The 17,094-nt window shown below is 45.2% G+C and overlaps 1 protein-coding gene across 1 annotated transcript; it reads right to left on the bottom strand.

Annotated features, from left to right (window-relative positions):
* Positions 1–8,752: 8,752 nt before the first annotated feature.
* On the bottom strand, positions 8,753–12,413 carry LOC129146194 (testis-specific Y-encoded protein 1-like). Its single transcript, XM_054697758.1, has 6 exons — positions 12,100–12,413; positions 11,252–11,372; positions 11,021–11,123; positions 10,797–10,908; positions 10,613–10,702; positions 8,753–8,804 (listed from the first exon to the last, which is right to left on the bottom strand). Exons 1-6 carry the CDS (start codon positions 12,411–12,413, stop codon positions 8,753–8,755), a joined length of 792 nt encoding a protein of 263 aa, XP_054553733.1.
* Positions 12,414–17,094: the final 4,681 nt, after the last annotated feature.

Raw genomic sequence — 17,094 nt, 5'->3', positions numbered from 1 at the left:
ATTCCCTATTTTTACTTTTTATTTTAAAGTATTAATTTGCAAGGTTTTTTTTTTTTTTTTTCCAATGATTCTGTGAAAGATTATTGTAATAGACTTTCATGGGGTTTTGGTTATTCTTCACAAATTGTCTTTAAAAGCAAAATTAAGTGTTGTAAATAAAATTTTCAACTTGGTTAAAAAAATTAAAAAAATAAAATAAAATAAAAATGAAATAAAATAAAATAGTCTTTTTTTTGGTTTTCCACCACTTTCAACATATTGACTCCTTGCTCTGTCAATTAATAACTTGCATGCTACAGTGGCTCCACCACTGTTGCCTGAGAGTTTTCTTGTTTTCGGTAATATTGTCAGTGTCATTGCTAACAGGTTTCTATTTTTAAATATTTTCCAGGTACATGAAAGTTCACTTTTGCTGGGCCTCCCTGGTGGCACAAAGAGTTAAGAAGCAACCTATTAAGCTATCCACAGCCAGTGCAGCACACGTTCTATCCCCAACCAGGGAGCTAACCCCATGGTGCAATAGTCTCTCCTATCTCCGCTCAGGCATGTATTTCAGTCAGTCTGCTGTTCTTTCCCCACGCAGTCTCTGGTGGATCTTCTCACTCTCACCCCAACATCTCTGGCTTCTACCCCTGTTCTTTCATGCATCAATAAATAAATATTTTAAAAAGTTCATATTTGTTTTCCACATGTCACCCCTCTTTATATTTGTTGAAATTTCCCTTTTTCCAATAAAGTTCAGGATAACGAAATATGAATCACCTAGAAGACCCATTTTCATCATTTCAGCTGTGCTTTCTACTCTTTTAGGTCATATCTCACACAAGCAAAGGACCCCTTACGTTTTTATTCTGTTCTACAACCTGTACCTTTGCATTAGAGAATAATTCACTTACACAGATGGATTTTCCTATAGTCCTGGTGGGGGCTTTGTTGCCTGTTACTCAAAACATAAATGCATCAGAGAGGGACAGTATAATTAAAGGGTTATTTTAAGACAACAAAAATGCCACAACAACGCAGAGCCCACAGAACAACTGAAGAGAAGGACTGCACCAAATAAACGTCAGGACTCTGGATGTGAGGAAGACACATTTTAGACAGTTGATGGAGGACCTGTCAAACTAAACAAGTTTTGAAAATGAGCCAAACAAGAGACAAGCTGATGTCTCTCCTCCTGTGTTATCTTAGTGTAAAACATCTATGTTTGTCATCAATATGCTTGAAAGGGACAATCCCCAAATTCCAGGCTGGAATGCAAACTTGGTTCAGCTTTAGGACACTTCATATGTGTATGCAAATTCCTGGAAACAAAAATATACATATATTCCTTGATGCCCCATTTCTGAGAATCGAGGCCCAATGACTTAAAAATAAGGATAATATATTAGTTTGTTTTTCAAAAGTTCATGAATAAAGTGTCTCTGGGGTCAACATGCTTATTTATTCAATATTTCTTTCAATAGCATATAGCATTCACTATTCAATCCATCTGATATTTGTGTATAAACATGTTTAGATATAGGAAAAAATTTTAAATTATTTTACATATTCAGTGATGACCAACCATTATTAACGAGAGCGATACTATCAGTTTTTTCCTCAAGGATTACAAATGTACTTGATACATATTACGTGTGATTTATTTATTGTGTCTGGGTCTGGATACGGGAGTGTGCTTAGTCATACCTCTATCAGTCATCTCTACTCTTTACTATATTTATCCATCACTTCACCAGTATTATCTATTTGGATTAAAAATGAGTTTATATTGTTTTAATTTCTGGTAAATTACACTACTTTGTGCACACAAAACAAATCACTGCAATATTTAGCATATTATCCTTGGTTGTTATTGGAATATGACCATTGTGTCATACTTTCTGCACTTAATTGGGATTTTAGTGGAACACAGATAATTTACATATTTGTGTTTTCATTATAATCCCAAAAAATGGGTTATATGAGTATAAGTTATCCAAGATTTTTTTTTTTCTGAGTGTATAGTTGTAAAAATTCCTGCAATTGCTAAATTTCCATTTATTCACTTCTATGATAACTTATTTTCAAGTTATTATCATTTGATTTGTAATTGATTTTTAAGAAAACATTCTATTGTTTTGTCTACTTAACATGTATTGATGATTATTTATCTAGACCACCTTGCTAATACTAGTTTTGTTTAACCAGTCTGGAAATGTAAATGATTTAGTCTCCTATTCTAACATTGAAATAAATTTTAACACTTTGGAAACTAGACCTGTATAAAATGTGGCAACATTTATTTAGAATTTTTCACTTTTGTTCAAATGGAATTATTCTTTTTTGAATTGCTATTAATTTTTAAACAATATGTAAAACTTATACTCAAAATAAATTCAGACAATCTGCAATTTCCCAAGGTCAGTCAGCAGATTATGTCATCCCCAGTTTCAATACTTTGGCATAAACATTTGAATTAAGGGCAACTGAGAAGCAGTAAATACAGAAAAAAAAATCACTGTTTCATTTTTTTAATTTTTGGACTAAAAGCAAACTTACTTTTTGAAGTGTCCCTCCTCTGCTCATGCCAGGAAAGACAAAATCAGCCTGCAGAGAGCACAGAGGATGTACATATTTAGGTAACAAATTTGGCACAAGTTTAATCTCAACCCTTGTAAACCTAAAACCATCCTACTTTGTTTAAAAAAAAAATAATTGATATATGCATACAATAACTGGGGTATAAGCCAGGGGTGCAGGGGCTGAGAGGAATCACCAAAGAAAGGAGGAAGCAGAATAAGCAGATGTGCTGAAATACAGTGCTGATGGAGCAGCAGTTTAGATAGGAAAGTCAGCTGGGCCATGTGGGTTAGCTCACTGGCCGGCCAGGGATCAAACTAGTGCTGTGCGGCTGGCAGTAGCTTGATGGTGCGGTTTTACCCCCTGAAACACACGGAGGCCTCTCACTGTCCTTTGACCTAGCATTTCTGAAGACCATTCCTTTGCCACATCTTTTGAGGTCTTCCTTTTCCCTTGTACTGGCATGCCTGTTCATGAGGGAAGCATGCTATCTGTGTTAGCAAGCTTCTACTTGTCATTTTCTTGTTCATTTGCCTTATATATTTTATGAACTCATCCAAAACTCCAGCGGGCTAAGAGGAAATGATGTTTCCTCCCCCTACAAAGCTTTCTAGAGTAATCTGAACTAGTGCTTCACACCATTGAGCACACTGGAAAGGTATGAAGTTACAGCTCTACTCACATCCCATTACCATTGAAAGGCCAACACAGGGGTCAGGAATGAGGAAGCCCACATGGAAAAAGATAAGATAGTCCTGACACCAGGACCACTGATCGCATCAGACCTAAACTGAAGGAATACAAAGGCAAAAAACAACTCCGCTCCATGAATAACAACTTTGTTGCACCAAAACCTGTTCTCCCTGCCTCCGCAAACCCAGTTTCCCTGCCTAACCTCGCCTCACACTATAAAAGGATATCTCCCTGATGTGAGATGGTATCTCATTGTAGTTTTGATTTGCATTTCCCTGATTACAAGTGATGTTGAACATTTTTTCATATGACTGTTGGCCATTTGCATTTCTTCTTCAGAGAAGTTTCTTTTTAGCTCTTCTGCCCATTATTTTCTTTGTTTTTGTTGAGTTTCATGAACTCTTTGTAGGTTTTTGTGATCAGTCCTTTATCATAAATGTTGTATGCAAAAATGTTCTCCCAGTCGGTGGGGTTTCTCTTTGTTTTGGTTATTGTCTCTTTTGCTGTGCAGAAGCTCTTTAATTTGATGTAGTCCCAGCTGTTTATCTTTGCCTTCACTATCACTGCTTTGGGTGATGTGTCTGTAAAGATGTCTTTGAGGTGCATGTCACATAGTGTTTCGCCTGTATTTCCTTCTATGTATTTTATGGTTTCAGGTCGTATGTCTAGTTCAAAAACTAGCAACAAAAATGTTGGCGAGGTTGTGGAGAAAAAGGAACTCTCCTGCACTGCTGATGGGAATGCAAACTGGTCCAACCACTATGGAGAGCTGTGTGGAGATTTCTTGAACTACTAAACATAAAGCTTCCATATGATCCAGTAATTCCACCCCTAGGTATTTACCCAAAGGACACAGAAACAGTAATTCCAAAGAGCACCTGCACCCCTATGTTTATAGCAGTGCTATTTACAATAGCTAAGCTATGGAAGCAACACAAATGCCCAAAAAAATAGATGACTGGATCAAGAAGATGTGGTACACATACAAAATGGAATATTTCTGAGCATTCAAAAAAGATAAATACATGCAGTTTGCAGCAGCAACATGGATGGAGCTAGAAGGGATCATGCTCAGTGAAATAAGTCAGAAAGAAAAAGAAAAATACCAGATGGTCTCACTCATAGCAGGAATTTATAAAACCTAAAGAAGAGACCAGGAAAAAGACTAATCAATACAAAGTAAAAATCAAAATCAACAATCAACTATAAACCAGAGACACTCTACAGGTGGGGGTGTGGGGGGTGAGAGGGCTTGGGAAAGGAAGGGCTAGAGTCAAAATAAGGGGGGTGTGCAATTGTATGGGGAATATAACCAAAATGAAAATGCATACATTGTGCAAAGATGAAAAAATATGTAAGAATGATATAAAATAAAATAATTAAATTAATCCCCCCTTTGGGGTTGGCAAATCTTGCCCAGGGCTCAATAAAGTTTCTGCCTGTTAGAAATGGCCTGGCTCTTCTTCTCTTTCCTGCACCAAAACTTTCAACTATCACCCTCAGTGTCCATTCATTCACACTGATGTTGTAACAGGGAAGTCCCCAGAAAAACAGGGTGTTCCAGGTTCTCAACATCAACTACGGAGGATGGAGCTGAGGAGGAGGAGAAGCTGCAGAGAGGACTAGAGAAAGGAAGGAAGAAAGATGGGGAGCAAAGGGAGACCTGGAGGAGGAACATGGAGCAGAGAGAACAGTGAAGAAGCTGCACTTGCTTCCTGGTCTTGAAACAGGTGTTGGTTGAAATAGATGTGCCTGAGGGACACATAAGGGAGTTTAATAATGACAGCTTTTATTTGATTTTCATTGTGCTCCTTCTGTCACAGACATGCCAGTTCCCTTCTGTCCCTTTCCTCTGGGTCCCAGCAGGAGGTGCTTTACAATTGGCCACGACTCTCAGGACTCAGTGATGCTGCTGTTTTCCAACCCTGATGGCTGGGCATTTTACCCGAGGGAATGGGGTAACGTTGGATGCTTGGTTTGGAACTTTTATTCTTTTTTAAAAAAGATTTGTTGATTTATACAAGAACAAGATAGGCCAGATGTGTGGAAGGGTGGGAGGATTCACCAGAGACAGAGTGGGGAACAAAACAGGCAGACTGATGAAATACACTTCTGAGGGGAGCAGCGGGCATGACAGGAGAGATCTGCTGTGCCATGTGGGATTCTTGCTGGCCAGCCGATATCAAACCCATGCTGTAGTGGCTGCAGACAGCTTCACAGGGTGATACTCAACCCCCGGTGCCATTAGGGAGGCCCATGACAATTTTATTTTTTGTCTTTTCTGTTTTGCACAACAGCCTACTAGGCTGATTGCCTCACAGGCAATTCTGAAAGATCTGTATCCTTCGCCTTTTCCTCTGTCAAGAATTTGTATGCTAACTAACCAACTTTATCAATGTAAAGTGGTTATGTATAAAAGAAGCTCTTTTTCTCTTTACCAGTGCTCAGACCTGGGATTACTCAGGTCTGGGACCTCATGCATGAGTAATAAAGCTTCTCCTGACCTCACCAATCTCAAATTTCCACGTGCTCTTCCCCTGCCTGGGCAAAAAAAACTAGAATTTATTTCTGCAACACCATCAAAGCCCTTAGAATGTTCTCCTACAGACCACCTATTCCCCAATACTCTCTGGTATTGGGGAATACCAATACCTTGATAATCTCTGCCTTGATTCTACTGTCACATTTCTAGGATTCATGGCTATTAGTTATGTCCATCCTTTGCTTTGTCTCACTATAGTCCATATGTGGGTAAAACCACCTGGTATTTGTCTTTCTTTCTTCTCATTAATTTCACTAGCATATTGCTCTCGAGTTTCATTCCCATTGTCATAATGGGCAAGTAAATCACAGCTTTTTAATAGCTGCATAATATTGCATTCCATATAGAGTTTACTCCACTCACCTGTCTTTGGGCACTTTCTTGTTTCCATAACTTGGCTGTTGTCAACAGTGCTGCATTGAGCACAGGCCTTTAGATATTACCCCTTTGAATTAATGGGTTTGCATTTTCAGACATATGCCTCAGCAGAAAGAAAATGCTGCTTCATGGGCAGATCAGCTTTCAGGATTTTGAAAAACCTCCACAGTGTCTTCCACAGGGATTGGAGCTGCCCACATCTCCACCCACACTGAGTGAGGACTCCCACATGGGTGTCCCTAGAGGAAGTTCACTGGCCAAGTGTCACGCTGTGCAAGAAAGCCTCAGTCTCTCTACTGTCCCAGGAAAAACTCAAGGACTCCAAGCATCTTCCTCTCTTTGTTCTCCAATGGAACCTGAACACCGTTGGAGAGGGCCCCAGGCTGGTGTGTGCACAAATAAGTCTAAGGCCTTGCCCTTGGGTGTGACTACTGATCAGCATTAAGTGACCATTTGAGTGAGGAAGCTTCGAAAGCAGGTGATGTAGTTTACTGAGAAATAGACTTCTATTTTACAATCTTTTGCTTCATTTTGGCTTCAGAATTTGTCTTCCAGGTGACAGGAAAGTTGAAGTATTACAGGGAGCCCAAGCTGGCCTATGCTGTGAGAGATGGGCAGTCTAAGTGCCTGGGGCAGTGGAGGTCAACTGCTTTTCAGTGTTGGAGGAGGAGAGGACTTGCCTTTCAGTGTGAGGGGAGAGATTGAGCACAGCACTGGTAGGTTGGTCCGCCAGCCCTGTTGGGAGAAGAAATGGCACAGGGAGCTGACTGTCCTTGGCCAGCAGGGAGGGCAGGGTAACAGGTGGAATGGGGAGGTCATGGGCTGGTCTGGGTTGTAGCGAGGGTAGAGTTCTGGCAGGAGTGGTTGGGTGACCACACATACCTGGCCTACTGGCTAAATGCCCACTCCCAGATGACCACAGGGCTCTGAGCCTCTGCTTCCCAAACACCCACCAAGGGACAACTGGCCACAAAACCATCTCTGCTGCACAGTTCATTCAGTACCCTCCCCCACCCTATACAGAACGATGGTGCCAAGGGTCCACGTTCAGGTTGTTAAGGAAAAAAAATTCAGCCTCAGCAGGGAAAGAGCAAGTGGCACTCCAAGAACAAGCAAGTCACAGGTCATTATTATTATCATTATTATGCTGGCAGGACCAGAGGGAGGGTTCTCCTGGAAAGAACTGGGCCCCGGACATACATCAAGCCTTCCTTTTATACTCACTTACTTCAACATGGGCTACACAGGTAGGTTCAACGGATTCATGTTTATTTATCCTTCAGATGGAGGAAGATCAAAGGGGGAATACAGGTGTCTGTGACATGGGAGGGGGAAGGGGCCAGCGGAAGAGTAGAGGAGCAGGCTGGCCCTGCCCTCAGGCCCCCTCCTCCTAGCATGCAGCCCTGTTAGAGTAAAGACCAGACACAAAATCCATCAGACAAAAGGAGAATTTGTAGGTGAAAAGAGAACTCAAACTTGCTAATTGCACTGGGGTTGGAATGTTTATCTGGTAGGGCCCTTTCATTACCCCTGTGGTACCCCTTTATGCCCCAGAACTTTATAAGGCATCATCCAACTCAGGGGTAACAGCATTATTGCCTACTGGCTGGTAGGGTGTGAGGAGAACTGGAGATTATTTATTGATATTTGAGCAGACACAATTCTGTGAGCATATTAAGTAAACAGGGGCCAAAAGGAAGCACCAGGAATAGTGATACCAAGGGCCCAGTGAACAGCGTCAGCCACAGGAGCCATTGACTGAAAGAATCCCACCAGTTGACTATTGTATGGCTTCACACCTTCAATTAATTCAATACTGGAGCTAGTAGAGTGTCTCCTGAACCACTCCAAACTCGTTTGCATAAAAAAGACATTCTTTTAGGGCCTCCCTAGTGGCACAGGTTGTTGAGGGCCTCATTGTGAAGCTGTCTGCTGTCTCTGTAGCATGGGTTCCATCCTGGCAGGATGGCGAGAATCCCACATGGTGCAGCAAACTCTGCTGTCTTGCCTGCTGCTCCCCTTAGCAGTGCATTTTGTCAGTCTGCCTGTTCTGTTCCCCACTCTGTCTCTGGTGAAACCTCTCACCCTCCCACACATCTGTCCTGTACCCCAGTTCTTTTATAAATCAATGAATCTTTTAAAAAGGACATTATTCTTGTAGGTATAGACAGATACCGCCTTAGGAAGTGGTGAGGGGTTCTAATTCCCGCTGATTTGAGAGTACCACAGATGCCAGGGTGTCAAGGTGCTGCTGGAGGCATAAAGCTGACTGGGTGAGAAAGTCAAAGTCTGATTTGAGTTGGGTACTTAGTTCAGTATAATAGGCCCGCGATGCTCATAATCCAGCTGCCCCATGGCCACCCAGGAAGCAGCTAGCAGACCAACTACAAGTGTGATGGCCATGGGGACTCTTAGTATGGCAAGGGGATTTCCTTACCAAGAGTGTGTGCCTCCACATTAAGACAGATGGGTCAGGCATCACAGTGACTAGGAAACATGGCCAACTATATTCATGGGATCATGTACTTATGTACCCCCTGAACTCAGGCTAGGAAAGGGCCCTTTGGCTCACAGATCCTAGAGGTGTAAGTTAAAGGGGTTGAAGTATTTTCCAATAGTGGCACTGGACCTAGGACAGGATTTGAAGGGGAGTTAAGTGAAGACTTTGGAGGGAACACTTGTTGGTCTAGTATAGCGGACAGGACCTGGCTTCTTACAGACCCAGCAGTCTGAAGTGAGGGCCTCATTGGAGTGGTTGAGAGCTGAGTGCAACACATTAATCATGCCTGGAACACAGACATTTGTTGGGAGAGGTCAGGGGAAGCCCAAGGAAGTGGATGACCAGGGAGCTCCTTTGCCCATTTTAGAATTAATGTCAGGCTGGGTATGAATATTGACTTAATCATGAAAGTAACCATAGGATGTATTGGCAAACTCATCAGACCCAGTTGGAGCATGACGCTGCTATGCACATGGTGGAGCTAGGGTTTTTGACCAATTTTCAGGACAGTTACAGACAGGTACAGTCATCTCAAAAGGGGCATCAGGGAGGGGCTTCAGTGACCAGTGATATCTACATTCTCTTTCAATGGGCTGGGTGACCCAGGGCTGACATCTGCATTCTAGGGAACAAAAGAGTTGGCACATGTCAGGTCTTTCTGGGGTTGGACCCCACATACGCTAACATCTCTTGTAAGTAAAGTTGAATATTTGCGATAACACGAACATCACTGAGCCCATCCCATTGTGTATCAAGGAGCTGGCACCCATCTATCATGAGCTGGAACTAGAAAGCTTTCCATCTCCCAAGGTTTGGAAGGGTTTTTTGGAGGGTAATAGAACTCCACTTTCCAACCACAGTCACCTGGACTTCAGAGGAGAAGCCCCAACATGTGGCAGGGAGGGTGATGACCAAGCTCAAGAGAATATTGACAAGCAGGATCATTTTACAAGGCTTTTAAAGTCAATTATGCCCCAACCAGCATCAGGTAGTCTAAGGAGAGAAGGAATGGAGCTTTCCAGTCTCAGCTATCAGGAGTCGCCATGGCTAAGCCAACTGTGAGGAAGGCTGCCCTGGGATCATTTGGAACTCTGTCCTACTGAGAGGATGCCACCTTATAATCCTTATATCCTTATAATCGCCTTCTTGAAGAGCAGGACGACTTTGGTCTTATACTGAATCCCAGCTCCCCACACACATAGAGAGAACAAGCTGATGTTGTTTGCTCTGTGCCACCACCTCCTTCAGCACCTGGCCCTAAACTCCGGATATTCAGGGAATATCATGCAACCTCTGAGAGCTGCTTTACTTGTCAGCATCTAGCTATGGATTTTTTTCTCTTTCCATTCCTCATCCTTTCATTCACACCCTTCCCCTGATACACCGCATCTGAGGTGAGCATTCAGTCTTGTCTGCATTGTGTCAGAAAATAAATTTCTGTGCTTTGTTTCTTTCCAGGGACTTACTCACCAATGCTTTCATTAACAGACCTATTACTTTTCTATATTTGTGCTATTTTATGCTAAAGGCACAAATGACATAGCCATGACCTAACAGAAAGCAAGAAAAATAAATATTCTAGTTATGGATCTCATAGTCTATCCACTGATTATGAAGCAGTGTGTCTCATTTGTATCCTACATGGATATGCATGTGCTTATATGGGAGCACTTTGTGTTCGGAACTGATTAATTATGAAATTTACAGTTTGTTGTCACTGAAGCTTAGGCATTAAATTTCTGGGCCCAGAGGCTCTGGGAGGTAAATGTTACTTTATGTTCAATGAAAGGGCTTTTAACCCAAACAGAATGACTTAAAAATAAGGATAATCTTATTGGTTTTTTTTGGAAAGTCCAGTAATAAAGTGGCACCACAATCAACACATTTATCTGCACACACACATACACTTGGGCAGCCATCCCCTGGGGGATACTCACCTCTCCAGCTCATCCTTCCCTCTCTGTGTGCCTTCCTCCTCAGGGGATCCCTCATCTGCAGAGGATTTGGCACAAGTCCTGGTAGATGATCTGCAGGGGCAGCGGGGCAGGGCTCAGACGCCAACTCCACCCAGATCAGGTAACCCACCCAGGCCATCTAAGACGTTTGTCAGGAAGGAGCCACCTGGAAATCCTGCTAGAGCCCACAAATTTGTTGTCCGAGAGCATGTTGAAGAACTTCAGGCTGCTGTTGTCATGCCTGAAGTTATAGTCCTCACATTTTAGGCCTGGTGCCACTGAATGAGAGTGGAGAGAGAGGACCTGTATCCTGCCAGAAGAAGGCTGTGTGAATAGGCGCCTGCTGATTCCCATGATCATGGTCAGCCCGCCTGGAGTGATGGCCTTCACCGGTGATGTGCACGAGATACTCCTTGACGACCACTTCATTCTGGAAGTAGGGGTTGTTCCGAAAGAGCAAGGAGACCTTGCAGCAATTTCTGCGCTCTTCCACCTGTGGGACAAGGTGGAGGGGCGGGTGAGACCTCATCCAGGAGAACTACCCTTTCCTCACCCTTGCCAGGGATCAGTCCTTTCCCTGAAGCTTCCCCAGGCCCACAGACTCCCTTGGCCTGGGCTCACCTTCAGGTTGATCATGTAGCCCAGCATGTCTTCATCTAGGTGACTCAGCCAGGCTGACATCTGGGGGTGGTTCACAAACTGGCCTGGGTCAAGGAGCCTGCTGCCACTGAACAGGGCAAGGCTGGAGGCAGCCAGAGGCTGGTCTGAGAGAGCTCCACACCTCCTGGCCTGTGGGACCTGTCCTCCTAAGCCGGAGGTCACCAGAGCCTCTCCTCTGCTGCAGCACCTAATGCAGTGAGGCCCGCCCCACCCAGCTGATGTTGTGTATCCCTGCAGCAACACACAAAGTCCCCACTCCCTGGGAGATCCTCTTCCCACTCCCATTGTCTCCTTGAATGCTGAGAACCAGACACTAGCAGCCTCTGTGTGCATAGCTGGCTCCAAAGGTGTGGATCTGCCTGTGGCTTCATCCCCGGGCCCCTTGGTCACAGAATAAGGGTTTTGTGTGGAAAGCTCTCCTTTAGCTCATTCACCTGGTTTCCACCGCTGACTGCCAGATCCCCCACTGATTCCCTCCTGCACCTGCCCCACCAATCCAAGTCTGAGCACCCCATGGAATCACCAGGGAGAAGATCCATGTTGTCCACCAAGGCTTCTGGGCCAGCAAGTTATCAGTGTGCTCCCTCCAGGCCTTTGGTCTAGGAGGACCACTGTGTGGCCTGAGTGTTGTCCATACCTGACATCTCCCCCGATAGCTGCCCCTCCCAATCCTTTGCCCGCGAAGTCCTAGCCACAGCCCAGCTACACTGTGTCCCCGCCAGGGGAAGCAGCAGCAAGGATATGACTTTGGCCCAGAAGCCATGGACTTCCTGAATTATGGTGCTTTGGTGATCGAGATGGGGCTGCACCGCTGGCCCATGCTGAGCTTTTCAGGCTGTATTAGGCCCTGCTGGATTGCCAGTTCATTGGCTCCAGCTTTAACTGATGGGCCTGCAGCGCCTCCAAGAGGGATGGGGCGGTTTCTGCTGGTGCAGACACCTCGGGTGTTCCCATCACCAACCTCAGCCACTACCACCACCAAGTCTCTGTTCTGTCCAATGCCTCCCAGAGTCACCTCTTCTTCAGCCACCACCTCCAAGGCATCCTCATTCACCAGAACCAACACGTCTTCGAAATCTGCCTGCACACTCCTGGGCCAGGCCTCAGCTCCCTGCCCACCCATCTGCCTGAAGAAGAGGGCCTGCTCCTGATCACCATCACCCAGGGGCTCTTAGCAAGGGGCCTCCCTGGGTAACACTGCCCTGGGTGTGCGCTGCCCCAGATAATCTCTGGCCGGTGCCTCCTCAGGGCCACTCACCAGGGCCAGGGCCACCTTGGAGGAATCCCAGGGGCACCGCCTGTCCTGGGCATTGCCTCACCCTTCATGCTATTGAGGGCCCTAGGTGTGGGGAATCCCTACCATCAGGAGTAACACAATATGAGAAGGTGGAAGGTGTCAGCACTCAGGCTGGGGATTCCAGTGCGGGCCCAGCAGGAAGCAATCACTGCATTTAAATAGGACTATTTCTGCAAGGCAGACCTCTGCAGTGGACAGAGTGTTGCGTGCTCACAAGTTGGTCATGACACCAGATGGGACACTTGCCAGGCACACCCTTGCCGCTCAGAAACAATCAGGGAGAGGCTAGTGGGCAGCAACATGACTGGCCCACTCTCACTGCAGCCCAGTGGCTTAACCCACTGCATCTCCCAAGGCCTTCAGGCATGGGGACAGCTTCCATGAAGACCTCCAGCCTTGTGCCACAAAGCACCAGACTCCAGGGCCAGGGCCAGCCTCTCACTGGGCCACTAGGGGAACCAGCCCAAGGGTCACATATCCCCCACTGTACTGCTCCCTATATCCCTTGGGATATCCCCACACAGCAAAAATACCTCAAGGGGAAGGAAGTCTGAGCTATGTGTAGCGGTGAGAAATGAGAGCCAGTTGCACTCCAGGCTGTGACCCAAAGGGGATGAGGGTCTCTGGTTGCATGGGGCCCTGGGTGCCCAAACAGACTTTGAGTGGAAGGCCACTGATACAGGGGCTATGGGTCCAGGAGGACTTTACTGGGGTCTCTCTGTCTCCGTGTCTGTGTGAGCCAGTCTCTCCCTCATCCTCACCTCTGGGTCTCTGTCCCCACCTCTGCACAGGGGCTGGGCCTCAATCCCTCTGGCTCTCAGGCTACCCTTCCTCTGTGTCCCTGACTTCCCCACTCTGTGTCAGCTCTGAGAAGGTGGGCAGCTGCCCATGGCCCACTGTTTTCCAGCAGAGGACAGCCCTCCTCCAAAGAGGCGACTCCTGGACTGCTGACTCGGTGCATCCACAATTATCATGTATGTGGTGTGGGGGAGGAGTGAGGTACTGGTGCTTGCTTTTCAGCCAACAGAGTGGGACAAAGGTGGGAGACGACCTCCCTCCTGCATCCTGGACATGAGGCTGTGCAAGACCATGCCTTAGGACCACCATGTGGGCTTCCTACAGGGACGCTCCCTGGAGCAGGCTCTGTGTTGAGTGTGCCTGCAGGACCCCCTGGCACAGCCACACCACAAGCTCACCCTCCCAGCTCCCCAGCCTCTGCTCTGGCATTTAATCCTTGCCTCCTCTGACCCAAATCACTGAGGAAGGGATGGAGATTCCCTTCTGTGGAACTTGAGAACACACCGAGGACACAGCCAGGGGCCCTCCATGTTTTTAGCTGGCTTGCTGGGTCACTGAACGGTCTCTGCCTTTGTCCCTCACCAGAGATCCCACAGGAGGGTCTGCCTAGAAGCTTCCAGGCTTTTCATCCATTTGAAGACTAAGACAGTCTGGCCAGTCATCTGTCTTCTCTTTGTTCTGCGGGGAGCAGGGTGGGAGGCAGGGTGGGCGCTGAATGTCTCTGTGGGGACTGCAGCCCCAGAGGCTGCATCTCTCTAGGGCCTGGCTGTTGCCACCCCAAAATTTGCATGATGGGTTTAGGCCTTCACTGTGCCAGGTCCTTACCCTTTGTAAGAGAACATCACTGAATTTAAGCAGGCCAAATGCTTTTTTTAAATTTCTTCACTTGTAATAGTGGAGAACTGTAATTTGGTTTACACTCTTCATTGAATTGTAAAGCGTGCCCTAAGGAAAGAAAATCCAGAGAGCTTTTACAGAAAGAGAAAGGAAACGAGGGGCAGGGCCTCCCTGTTGGGGCATTGATTTAAGCACAGCACCATGAAGTTATCTGTGGCCTCTGCTGCAGGAGGTTGCCCTTGGGCCTGTCAGGTAGCTCTCCGTGTGATGCAGCAGACCTCTCATAGTCTAGCCATACAGAACACCACTGTGTTCCCCTCAGCAGTGTATTTCAGTCACTCTGACTGTTACGATTGCCGCAGTTTCTCGGTGAATACTCTCACCCTTTACTCCTCAGTTCTTTTATGTATAAATGAATGAACCTTCAAAAAGAGAAAAGAAAGAAAATGAGGTGAAGAGCAGTGGGATCTGCAAGGTAAAACGGTGACGAGGGCACAGGTGAAATAACCAGGTGAAGGTGTCACAAGTTAACTTTAGGTCATCATTGTCCTTTCAGTCCTTCTCAACCTGATGATGTTGCTGGTGGGCTGGGTTCTTGTGTTCTACTGAAGGAGGAATAATCACCGACACACCCGCTGAGGATTAACAAGCTCAGGTTTGTTGCAGGAGAGACTCCTGACTCCAGGAGTGGGTGCTAGGGAGAAACAGGTTAGGCCTAGATGCCCTTTTGCAGGGATCTTGGGGACTCTCTAATGTTCTTCAGCGATCCCCAGAGTTTTGTTCCCCTCTGGGGTGCTTTTCCACTACCCCACTTGACCTTGTCTCTTCCCTAGTCACCAAAAGGTGTGAATCAACAGCAAGCTCACACCAGCCAGCCTTGCTGTTATCAGCTTTTTCCTGCTGGCCCCCGCTCCCTCGATGTGCTGTTCTTCCTGTCCTATTGTGTTATTATTGGTTTCCCCATCCCAATGCCCTGGCTCAGTATATTCAGTGTACTTCATTTCTTTTGTTTTGAGGGTAGAGGGGGTAATGGGGCATCGGAAGTGGTGTATAGCTCTATGTTACTTGTTTTCTTCTTCTTCGGATATTTTTTTTGTATGTTTTTTTTTTTTTTAAGTAAATAGAAATTGTTTTAAATTCCCTATTTATTTATCATTCTTTTTTTTATGATTTCCTAATAATACATTGGGCTCTTGGATCATAGTCTAGCCATACTACTACTAAAGGGTGGTTTATTCTTAAAGTTTTATTTTGTATAATTCTTATATCATTTTTGATTTTTACACATGTATGCATTTTTCATTTTGGTTATATTCCCCATACAATTGCACCCCACCTTATTTTTACCCAAATCCTTCCTCTCCCTGTCCCCCCATGCCATAGTGTGTCTCTAGTTTATAGTTGCTTGTTGATTTTGATTTTTTTTGTATTAATTAGTCTTTTTTCCTGGTCCCTTATGTAGGTTTTCTAAATTCCTGCTATGAGTGATACCATCCGGTATTTTTCTTTTTCTTTCTGAATAATACATGGTATCATTGTTAGAGGTAAAAATCAAAGTACAGAACAATGGATATTTTATGCCAATATAGGGTCACGTATGAAATGGGAAAATGTATATATTTGATTTTTTGATAAGAAACAATTGTATGATAAACAACAAAGCAATGGCCACCTGTGGTGAGGGGAGCTGACAGGGTGGAGAGGACAGGGATGACAGTAGATTTCACTGATATATTGATGTTATTTGAGTTTTAAACCACACAACCCTAAAAATGGAAAACAAGCTGAGACAAATAAACCTAAGATCAAACTGGTAACATGATCACAAAGAGAAATACAAAGACTTCTTTAAAGTGTCACCAAAATAGAATGCTGACTCCATACCCTTAGCTGGATATATTATAAAGAGAAAAAAAAAAAGCAATCTTCAACTTTATTCAGTAGTGAAAATATTGATGTAGTTAAAGCAAATGTGGCAGAATGTTTCCAATGACTGAGCATGGATTGTGGGTATATGGACATCATTACAATATTTATTCACTTTTTCTGTATTTGAATTTTTTCATAATGAAATGTAAGACACAAAAAAACCGCTCTATTTATTGATTGATTTAGATTCATCGGTTTACAAATGATGCTAGTTAATCGAGACGACACTGTAGTTTGGGATGGCGACCCCAGCTCCACTTCAAAAGGGTTCTCTTCTCACCTTTCCCACTGTTCCCTCAATATCTTCCTCTGAGCACCACTGATCAAGTATTGGAAGGTGCTGCTGGTCACACATTGGACTGAATTCCCTCATGTGCACAGCTTTGGCTCCCTGCTGACCAGCACTTGTTGTTACCGAACACCGGCCTCAGTTTCCCTCAGCCAATAAAAGGAAATAGAGTTTGAGGAAAAGGAAAGTGGTTTTATTTGTCGACAAATGAGGAGGGCGGCAGACTCATGTCTTAAAGACCACCGTCCTGCTCTTTGGCAGTGGGCAGGGGTATTTACACTAGGGGGAGATGGGTAGGAGTTGGCAAAGGGGAGAGGGGAGGGGCCCACACGGAGACAAGTGGGCGCCAGCTCAACACGGAGATGGATGGGTACCGGCTGGTTTTCATCAAGGGGAGGGGGAAAGTGTCAGCACAGAGACAGGGAAGGTGTCTTCACAGAGACCGGTGGGTGTCTGCTCATTCATCTGAAGGGCAGGGGAAGGTGTCAGCTCAGAGAGGGGTGATCACCAGCTTGTTTTCATTAGGGGGAGGGGAAAGGGACTGCATGGAAACTGGTGGGTGCCAGCTTGTTTTCTTCTCAAGGGGAGGGGGAGGATGCAACAAATGGGGAAGACAAGGGCAAATTGCAAGAAACGGGGAAAAGACAAACTTGT

Source organism: Talpa occidentalis, unplaced genomic scaffold (genome assembly GCF_014898055.3).
Source record: "Talpa occidentalis isolate TD23 unplaced genomic scaffold, MPIMG_talOcc4v2.1 talOcc4.18, whole genome shotgun sequence".
Lineage (NCBI taxonomy): Eukaryota > Metazoa > Chordata > Mammalia > Eulipotyphla > Talpidae > Talpa > Talpa occidentalis.
The sequence above is the reverse complement of the archived record's forward strand: the minus strand, read 5'-3'. Positions and strand labels throughout refer to the sequence as shown.

Excerpts from the sequence above, each read along its gene's own strand:
- LOC129146194 (XM_054697758.1), bottom strand. The coding sequence starts at position 12,413 with ATGGGTGGGCAGGGAGCTGAGGCCTGGCCCAGGAGTGTGCAGGCAGAT. Across the intron at positions 11,373-12,099 it reads AAGCTCAGCATGGGCCAGCG|CCTTGCCCTGTTCAGTGGCA; the intron begins GTGCAGCCCCAT and ends GGCTGCCTCCAG. Across the intron at positions 8,805-10,612 it reads GGGAAGGATGAGCTGGAGAG|GTCCAGTGCCACTATTGGAA; the intron begins GTGAGTATCCCC and ends ATCCTGTCCTAG.